This window comes from Anser cygnoides, chromosome Z, assembly GCF_040182565.1.
Source record: "Anser cygnoides isolate HZ-2024a breed goose chromosome Z, Taihu_goose_T2T_genome, whole genome shotgun sequence".
NCBI lineage: Eukaryota > Metazoa > Chordata > Aves > Anseriformes > Anatidae > Anser > Anser cygnoides.
In genome coordinates, this window is record NC_089912.1 from 43278254 (window position 1) to 43289063 (window position 10810).

At 38.9% G+C, this 10810-nt stretch overlaps 1 protein-coding gene across 1 annotated transcript in view; it reads left to right on the forward strand.

Annotated features, from left to right (window-relative positions):
* Window positions 1–10810, forward strand: part of FRMD3 (FERM domain containing 3) — a 152874-nt gene that overhangs the window by 128089 nt on the left and 13975 nt on the right. Inside the window, exon 13 of the mRNA XM_048080519.2 lies at window positions 2723–2844. Within this exon, the coding sequence (XP_047936476.1) occupies window positions 2723–2844 (122 nt within the window). The remainder of the gene's footprint in view (window positions 1–2722; window positions 2845–10810) is intronic.

Here is a 10810-nt window from a genome sequence, read left to right on the forward strand (position 1 = left end):
AATATAAATCTCCCCTGGTGCAACTTGAGACCATTTCCTTGTGTCCTGTTGCTTGTCACCTGAGAAAAGAGACTATAAAGCTATATAAAATCTTCTTAATAGTTACTTAATTTTCTGAATATTCTGCAGCTATATCCCTAGATTTATTTATTTATTTATTTATTTTGTTTTTGTTTTGGTTTTGGTCAGGGAGTAGGGAGACTTTTTGTTTTATTTTTAATTGGGTATGCTTACTCCACCTACACTTGAGAGAAAAGCCTTTACTAAAGTGTAGGAATATATTTGCAAAAAATATAAATACATTGTCCAGCCCTACTATGGAATTAATAGTAAATACATGCAGAAATAGTTTTGTACATGTTTTTGCAAATTACATTTAAAAATGGTGAAAGCAATGGTCTTAGGAAGTGCTAACTGGGAACACAGAAGGCAGAATATAGGTCCATCACTGAGACAGGGTAGAATGCTTGGACGTACAAATGCATTTTAAATGAAATTAGTTACACAGAAAAGAAGTATCTTATCACTTACTTTCCATAAGGATTCTCTTTTTTATAGGATAAAAAGAGATTTTTAAGGAAAAATATTTTGAACATATATTTACGTTTGCTTTCAATATTTAAAGAGCACATTATTTAAACTCCCACTGCATATAAAGAAACATATCAGAGCTGGAGTAAGTTTATAGAACAATGACACATAGATTTAACACTCATAAATAGGAAAGCTTATTTTTTATGATTAACCTTCTTAAAAATGCTTGCATTTACAATATTATGGTAACTCCAAATTCAGATTTTTTTAAACTGACCACAAAAAAGTCTCCTGATGTCAAGTGTTTTTATAATGCAGATTTTGAAATGGGAGACAGTGGGATATAGCCTGTCATAATAGATATGCAAAAGGCATAGAACTAAGTAAAAGATATAGCAGAGTTTCAGCTCAAATATATGTATTATACAATCAGACTTTAGAAACAAGTTAGACTCTGAAAGAGGATCTGGAGCCTGAAAACAGTAGCTTTTTCAGGTGCAAAATATTTAGAGGAAATGGTATTGTTGAAAGTATAAATTAAATATATTTAGTCTCCTCACAATCCCTCCCCAAAAAGTCAGTTCAGTTGTACCATGGCTGTGCTGAGAGAGAAATAGCTCTGAGGTGGTTCCTGCACAATGTTGTTGTGTTCAGATATTACACTTAAATAACTATAGACTGAAAACCTACTTGAGTGTGTACTCATACAACATTAATGCAGCGGGAAGTTATTCTGAAAAATATATACTGAGTGATTTAATTTATTTTGCTTCCAAAGCATGCCTGAAGGAGGGATCCCTGTAAATGAGCAGGAGCCTTATGGCGTTAGCAGGCACAACTCCCATTTTGGGAATTGCTGGATAGCTTGTTTCAACAAGTACAAAGATCAGGGGCCGCACAATAAGCCTGCAGTAATTACAGTCATGTCAGTGGAAAACTTCACTGGACAGTGAAAAATTAAACTAAATAATTGTTAGTGACTGCTCACATAATGCAAATGAGGACATATATTGCTTTGGGTATATGTTAATAAGCAATCATGGCAATTGAGCAAGAAAGCTTGTTTATCTCCAGAGTATTTACTGACATGTAAAGTGACTTAGAGCAGGACATCTGTGTCCTGAGTTTACCTAAACCCTCAGCAACACTCAGTCCCTTCTTCTGACTTGGAAAAGGTGTTTTACTCAGCGTGTTTATCAGGGTGTGTTATTGTAAGTTGTCTTTGTGCAAACTTGGAATGTATTCTGTGAAACTTCAGCATTGTTCCTGGGTCTGCTGCCTTTTCTTTCACCGGTGATTTTAAGACAGAGACTATTTGGGGAAAACTGAAGATGGATGAAGAGAACACAACATGAGGAGTATTCCCACACTACAGTGAATTCAAAGCTATATACTATTTGAAGTCAAGAAGAATCCTCTTTCCTTTTGTTTTTGTCAGAAATAAGTATTTTTAAATGTGATGGTTCAGATTTACTGTAGGATTCTTGCTTCACGCTTGTGTCATGTAAGCCCTAGATAAGCAATTTATTCTAAACAGCCATTTTACTTTCTCAGTAATATGATTTTAGGCTAGTTAGCCATGTGACTGAAGCAATTCAACAACATTCCTTAGGACGATTTCCTGAGAAAGTTCAACACCTGCTACCAGGAAAGCCTGTCAGAGGCAAGAAAGACAAGAAAGAAAATGAGCTTGAGCACCTGGAGGCATGGTGCAGAGACAAAGTGTGGGGCGCATGAGAATGAAAGCTCTTTGTTAACTACAGGGATAGAGTTGTTTCAGCTTTATTCTTTAGTCTGCGGTGCTCAAGCTGTAACAAATCCTTCAACCAGCCCCAGAGGCAATGGAATAACATCAGCAAAATGATTTGTATCCTCCCTCCCCTCCCTCTCCTTGAGGCCAAGTACTCATGTCTGCTGTGTGGTGTGGACAGGAGCAAAACACTGTAATGCTGCATGAGACGAGGAGCCAGGCTTCATAAAAGGAGGTCCATCAGCACAAAGCCTTCTCTTATGCTTCAGATATTGAAAAGTTTTTTATCGGCCAAGGGTGCAACATAACATTGCTGAAAGCAGGGTGCAGAGCTCAAGGCCTATCACACTTGTAAAATGATTCCGAGGTGAGATGTGTTTATATGACTGTAGTTGTTTCCATGTGAATAAATTGATCCTGTTTTCCCTATTCTTTCAGAGCCAGCATTACCCAGAGTCGCAGCTCTCCCTCTCTGAACAAGCAACTCATAATTAATATGGAACCTCTGCAGCCTCTCCTTCCTTCTCCATGTGAGGAGGAAGAGGTTCCTTTAGATGAAGGTGAGTCACTTACCTGATTCCTGGCAAATGCTAACAGTATGTATTAGAAAATATATGGGAAAAATATAAAGGTGTGTTACTGACTCAGGGATATGGAAAAAAAATAATCATTTCCACTAGGAGTACACAATTAAGGCTCTGTACATCACACTGAGAAATGACCTCCAGCTCAAAGAACTGTGCACAAGCCTCATGCAAAGTACACTGTGAGGAAAACTAATGCTATTCAGTTTCTGTTTCTAAAATCCTTTTTGTGGTTGTGAAGTGAAAGGAACTTAATAGAAAATAAATAATCTCAATATAGGACCATTTTATTAACCAATAACTGCAGTTTATTGCTAGATATCATGTTCATTTTGGTTCCCTTATATATTTATTAATTGCTGTTCTAATGCTTGGAAAAAGATTCTACTACTTCAATTCTGTGGATAAAAAGGGATGTTATCTGATGATCAGTTCAAATGCATTTTGTATAACAAGGATTTCCAAGTGTTAATTCCATGATATTGTAAAAATCATGTTGAATGCCTGTCTCCAAAATGCACTCATTACAAACAATGGTATGAGCATCTCAGCCAGTTTAAGTGAGGATAATTGCATTGTTCATAATAAAAAGGAAGCCAACTAACTAAACAAAATCTACCAGTGGTTCTTACTTGAGATATAATCATTGAATCATTTCAGACCTTGGGAAATACAACCTTTACTGCTACTTTATTATGGTCAGTTCTTGGGAAACAGAACAGCTGAGTGTTTTGCAAGTGAATTTATTTCCATGGGCGTATGTTCTGAGTTTCATTTCACAGTAGTCATATGTGAAATCCTGTTTTGTTCATTCTTTGGAGTTTCATCACAAAATGTTGTAAGAATAGGATGAATTAATTGTCTGTGTACTTGGATTATGATTATTATTAGTAAGAGCTGATGACAGGTAGTTAATTTTAACGGTTACTTATTTACCTCTGCTCTGACATACCTGTATCTTGTGAGAATTCACTTTCTGGCAGCCAAGTATCAAGCTACTGTGTTCCTGCTAGGCATTTCCCACCACTGAAGAGTAATAACAGCTTGCTGCTTGTGCTATACTTACAACCCTAAACAATGAAATCCATTTCTGGAAACTGCTGACTAATCATTGCTGTATGCTCACCAGGGAGTGCGGCTATGCTTCAAATACATAGATTACATAAGTTGGAAAGTCATGTTTCCTTTTAGGTGAGCAGATTGTTCTTACTTCTACAATTCAGTACAAATACTTGTTGGATTTTCTGTAGAAGATGTTATGTATGTACAGTTAAATACCACCAGCTGCTATGTAACAGTGCTTAGCTCTTGTACGGTATTACCCTGCAGTGAGCTTGACTATATTGTTCAGATTGCAGTTTAAGCTGATCTTGCAGCTCGGACACTGATGCTGGTCCTTCTCCAACCTCCCCACATGCACTCATACATCCTTCTGCTGTAGTTTCCCATCTTCTCCCTTGCACCAGCACTAATCACCTCAGAGTGAGCTGACACAACGACTTAAAATATTAATAATAATAAAAAGACAACCCCTAACTGTACAGTGTCCCAGTTCTTGCTGGCTCAACCTTTAAGAGGCTCATCAAGAGGGCCAGTCAAAGTGCTTTTTCAGCGCAAGGGCAGGAGCAAAAGTTTGTCAGCAGGGAGAGGGAAGGCATCCGGTCCTGGGACTGACTGAACCACACTGGCAGACTTTATTAGTGTGCTACACATGTAAAAGAGCCTTGGCATCTCTCTAGATGTTTGGGGCCTGAGGTTGGGGCAGACAGTCTGGGGGGCTTTCCAAAGTGCCTGTAAATGCTGCTGAGCACAGTGCAGCCATGCCAGAGGTGGCTGCAGGGCAGGTCAGCTGTCTCTGGGCTGTGTGGGTTGGCTCATGCAGCTTCCAGCACCCATGCACATACTTCTGCAAGGTGTGGCTGTATGCGTGTGATGTTCCAGCTGCTGATGGCAGAGACCTTGACACGGCGTTGCACTGTGCTGCATAGGAAGGGCCAGGCAGCTCATTGGCAAGGCTGACAACAGCACTGTCACCAGAGCATGCCTTGGGCAGACTCAGGGCAGTGCACAGTTTTCTCTTTTAACTGAGCAAAACTTACTTGTTCTTAATTTTATATCAGCTTCACATATTATGAGCAAATCACATGGCCAAAAATACAATGATTGTGGTGTTACCCTTTTTAATTGCTGTCTTGAATAAGCATCTCTGCTCCTTAAGCAGCTGGAGAGATTAATTCTGAGTTGGCTGTGTCTGAAGGTATGAAACTGAATGAACAGTAACTGCTGGGTAAGAGAGAAGATTTTGTGTCAATTACTCTGATGTTGCTAGGGAACAAGTCAATCAGAAATGATGCTAACAGAGTTTGTAGGGGATTTTGAGCAACCTGCCTTGTTATCCTTAGGATAATCCTTTCAGATGGGGAAAAAACAACAACAACAACAACAAAACACAAAAACAACCCACAGTGCAACCAAATATTAAAAAGCAACTACAGCCTAGCCATCCTTCCTTATGAGATGTCAACTTTACAAATCCGCTCCGTCTGTCATGCTGAAGGAAAACTGTCTTCCAAAAATCCCAAATTGTCCAGTGGATTTGCTGACATATAAGAAAGTGTATGCTCACTAAAGAATGGTCATAAACAACTGATCTCTGTGGGAAGAAGGATACTAGATGTCCGCAACACCATTATAGTAGTTATTTTAGCAGATAGCACTTATGTAAGAGGTTTTGAAAACAGGCATTTGTTAAACTGGCAGCAAAAATATCTTGAGTTTGTCTGCCGATGGCTCATTGCTCAAGATGCAATTCTTCATTCTGCCCTTAGAGGCTGTACACAGGTGTCCAGTTACAAACTTAAACAGATTTGAATCGGAATTCTTACTTAAGCATAATTGTTTCCTTTTTAAAATCATAATTATGTAGCTGAATTAGCTAAGAGGCTGGACACCAGACAGTATCTCTTTTACCAAATTAGACAGTAAGTGTGCCAATGGAAAACTGGTGAAAGCTCAGAATATCTGTATTTTAGATGTCAGCTGTATATAGTATTTGGCTTCTGTGTAAGACACTGACACCCAAATGTCAGTGGATTTCAGAACTGGGATTCAGGATCAAGGAGCTGATGCCCCACATGATGGTGCAGTCACTTTCAGATGCCAAGCCCAATGTGTAGTATCCAACTTTGTCTTAGCAAATGGGGTTAAGAAGAGCTACAAGACTGATGATGATGTATTTCATAGAATTACTAAGGTTGAAAAACACCTTCAAGTTCATCTGGCCCAACCATCACCTTACTATTCCTTGTTAAGTTTTTAACTGCTTTGTGACAGCATCAAGAACTAGCCGGAAATTCTTAATTTGTTGATCAATTAAATTGTTTGATTTTTATGAAAGCCCTGAAGAAGAACAGAGATTTGTTTATAAAATGTGTTGTCAGCATTTTGCAGTAGACTTGCTGCTGAAGTAAACTATAGCTAATGCATTTTTTTAAATTATTTAAAGACGTGATTTTCTCAGGATTTCTCAGGTTTTACAGGGAAAAAAAAAAGAAATCAGTATGCCTCTGGATTAATGTTTTTATAGATTTCTTTCTGGTAATGACTACACATTTTATATCATTTTAATCACATTCTGTCGTCTTTAACTTAGTTCCACCTGGTTCTAACATATTTATTGAGGTTTTCTAAGGAAATGAACTATTTCCAGAAATAATGGTAATATTTCCCTTTTTTGTCCTTGGACATCCTGAACATTTTACTTTTGTTCTTTTGTCCACTGATTTTTTGTTCTTCTCTGTGGCCTGATCTGTGGCTTCATACTCTGTCTGATGTCTGTATTTCATTTACAAAAATTGAATGAAACTCCAGACTTTTTTTTAATAGCTGTTTTGTGTGTTAGCATCACAGCTTCTGACTTCTGATTCTCTCCCTCTAATGTTGCTCTGGTTTTGTATGGTTCTAGTACCTGAGCTTCTCAAATCTCTAACAAGTTCTTGCAGTATGTGCTTCCCTTCTCCACTTTGATATGTCTGTCTTTGGAAAACTAATCTGAAGTCCTAATGCCTTAGGTTTTGCAAGTCAGTTTTCAGATCTTCGTGCATATTGCTTAAAATTCTTCATGTTTTCCTTGTTATTGACTCTTGATTTCTTTCTTAGGAGCAGAAAAGAGGTATGGTAGTGTACAGATAAAGTTTAAAATGACTGACCTGCATAAAAGTTATCACATGGAACTGAATCTAACATGTATGAGAGGTCATTTTTACCTTTTGAAATGTAAAGACGTTCTTTTAAAGGCACTCTACTACACAAGTTTCACCTGTATCGAGGAGTGTGTTTGCAAAATTTATCTTTGTCACAGATGGCCAAATTAGGTCCTTTTGAATGAACATTCAAAAATGTTCATTTTTGAAATGAAAGAAAATGAATGAAAGAAAAAAATGAAAAAATGAATGAAAGAAGTGAAAGAATGACAGAAATGAAAGAATGAAATGAATGAAAGAAAAAAAATGTGCATTTTTGAGATGTTTATTTTTGAAAGAACCATTAGGTTCTTTGCATGTTCCCTAGTCTGTAGAATATGTTTCACCATAGTGCAACTGAACACGTTAGATTTCTTTTGGTGTTGCTGTAGTAATTGTGTGGGGTGCCTTCTTTCACTGATTTGGTAATGTAGATTAGTTCTTGTCTTGATTACCCGGCAATTATTTTGAATTTGGTGAGTATTGTCTTTGGATTTTTCAGCACCAGCTGCAAGCAAGGCTTCACCTGAGTAGTTCACTTCCTCAAATCAAAAACTATATCTCTAATACACATTAATATATATTATGTTAATAGTATCTCTAAGACTCAGAGGTGTGGTTTTGCTATGTGATGAAAACTGCTTCTAAGTAATTCCATATACGTGTGTTCAGGTTTCAAGCAGAAATTATTTTCTTGGTGACATTAATTTTGGCCTTTGGAGCAATCAAAGTGGAAGTAGCGTGCTTCAGTGATTGGTTGGTCTACCTCAAACTGTAGTTTAGAAGAAAAGAGATAGTCGATTGTACAGACTCATTCTAAATTCCTTCTGGTTAAAACTCATGCTCCTTAATTTTTTCTTCCCCAGAGAGTTCCATGCTTTTTAGATGTCCTCATTGAGCTGGATGACATTTTTAAGGTTTTGGTTTTTTTTTTCCCTTATGAAGATGTATGTCTATGTATCTGAGTTGTGTATGAGGAGCTCTTACCCTTTATTCAGTACTAGTAGCTGTCTGTCAATAAAGGATGTGTGCTTGACAGATATTCATTGCTACATAAAAATTTGCAGCGACTGTGTATTTTACTAAATCTACTTTTTTATATCACAGAAGTATAAAGTACAACGTTAATGGCAATTACCTGGCATTAACAATATCTTTCCTTTAAAATATGGAGTCTTTGTTGCATCCAACAAATATAAGGGAATGAGCACACATCAGCTATTGTGTATGTCTGGTTGTGTGTGTGAATTCTGTAAGCTTCATTTCTACAGCAGAGGCATCTGGAACTTCTGTGGTTACAGCTTAGGCATTAATGTGAAATATTGGTCCCTTACTTATTATAGTCCCATAAATATCAAAAATATGCTAGTAAAATACAAAATAATGTTAAGTATATGTTCACGTTATATCTATAAGCAAGAACACTGTAGCAGATAGCATAGTCCACTTTTCTCCTGCGCACAAATTAGTGTTGTTGCACTGCATTTTTATTAGAAAAAGGTTTTAGTGATAACTCTTTATGTACAGTGGAACTAATACACAACCTTTTGACATTCTTATTTTTAAAATAAGAATAAAATAATATTAAATATTAAAATAATAAAAATAATGTTTTAAAAATCATACCTGTTGGATAAAAAAGACACAATTTATCTTGGCATGTCAGATGAGAGAATCATGAAATGTCTTGTGTCATAAAGTTGAAACAGTTTTTCCCCTTGAAATTGGCAGAATCACTACTCCTGTCAGCTGATGGTATCTGGTATGTGCATGCATATATAATAAAAAATTGTAAATTTAAGTATGTTGGAGGTCAGCAGATTTCTTAGTTGAGTTTCTAAATAAAATAAGTTCTATTTTTAGATTTCTGTGGTCTGCAAGATAATTACATTTTCCTAATTTTTCATTAAACTTAGTTGAGGCCAAAATGAGCATCCTTAGCTCAGGCCACATATATAACAATTTTGTACTAATTGTTTGGTAGATTTTAATGATGAGATGATTCTTTCATTTATGGAATAAAGTTTGCTCCTTGTAAGTTCCTCTACTGTGCACTTTGACTTAAAATTTCTGGGAGTTTCCGAAAGTGCGTTGTGCTATCAGGAGATCTTAAGATCCCTGTATGTGTTGTTATGTCTATGTTCAACAAATTAACTTGGATTTACAGTCTCTAACCACATAGTTTAGCCCTACGAGGTCTGAAAACAGCTTTTTTTACAAGCAAACCAAGATAATACCTAGTGTAAATGGCAATGAGCTCTGCCATCTTTCCTTTATCATATTTATAAATTCTCAGATTTCCAGGTGTTTACCATACTCTTGTGTGGGCTCCTCTCCACGGGCTGCAGCTCCGGCCCGGGGCCTGCTCCTGCGGGGGCTCTCCATGGGCCGCAGCCTCCTCCAGGCCACATCCACCTGCTCCACCGGGGGCTCCTCCACGGGGGGGCTGCAGCGTGGAGATCTGCTCCGTGTGGGACCCATGGGCTGCAGGGGGACAGCCTGCTCCACCAGGGGCCTCTCCACAAGCCACAGGGGAACTGCTGCTGCCTGCCTGGAGCACCTCCTGCCCTCCTTCTGCACTGACCTTGGGATCTGCAGGGCTGGTTCTCTCACACTTTCTCACTCCTCTCCCAGCTGCTGTTGCAGTATTTTTTTCCCTTTCTTCAGTCTGCTCTCCCAGCGGCCCAACCACAGTCGTGCACAGGTTCAGCTATGGCCAGCAGCAGGTCCCTTTTGGAGCTGGCTGGAGCTAGCTCTGAACTGACATGGGGCAGCTGCTGGGCTCTGCTCGCAGAGGCCACCCCCGCAGCCCCCCCGCTACCAAAACACAGCCACTTAAACCCAATACACCATGCTGGAGCAGTTTGCTCCTGGGGGATGGCCCATGGTACAGAGCCATGTGGGAGCAGTTCTTGAAGAGCAGCTGCCTGTGGACAGCCCCCGCAGGCTCAGTTCGGGAAGGACGGCATCCCGTGGGAGGGACCCCACGGGGAGCAGGGGCAGAGAGGGACCGTGAAGGAGCAGCAGAGACAAAGCCTCAGGGACTGACTGCAGCCCCCATTCCCTGTTCCCCTGCACTGCTCAGGGGGAGGAGAAGGAAGAGGATGGATAAAGGGAAGGTGTTTTTAGTTTGCATTTAGTTTCTCACTGCTCTAGTCTGCTAGTGATAGGCAATAAATTATATTAATCTCCCTATTCTGAGTCTGCTTTCTCCTTAATAGTAGTTTATGAGTGATCTGCCTGTTCTTAACCCCTGAGACCTCTTCCATTGTGTTTTCTTCCCCTGTCCTGATGAGGAAGGGGATGGAGCGAGGCAGGGTGCTGGAGTTTAGCTAGCCATCAGGGTGAAACCATCACACCTGTTCACTGTTTTCGTTGGTGGGAAGTGTATCAGCTTTGAAGAGTGTTTTATTTGTCATAGTTTTTTTTTCTTTTGGGAGGGGATTTTTTTTTTTTTTTGCCTTTTTGAAACACTGTTTTGATTTTAAGAGAAGTTACAGAACCATCTGCTGTTTTCAACCTACCCTGAAACTCTACTTAAATGGTAAGGGTCTCTCTAACACAGTTTCTGCCAGTGATTAGCATTTCAGCTGTATCAGTCTAGAACAGCATCTTAGGAAGGAGGAGAGTGGACAGAGCTGCAAAACCAAATAGTTACTAACACTGGTGTTACCAAATAGTTACTAACACTGGTGTTATTG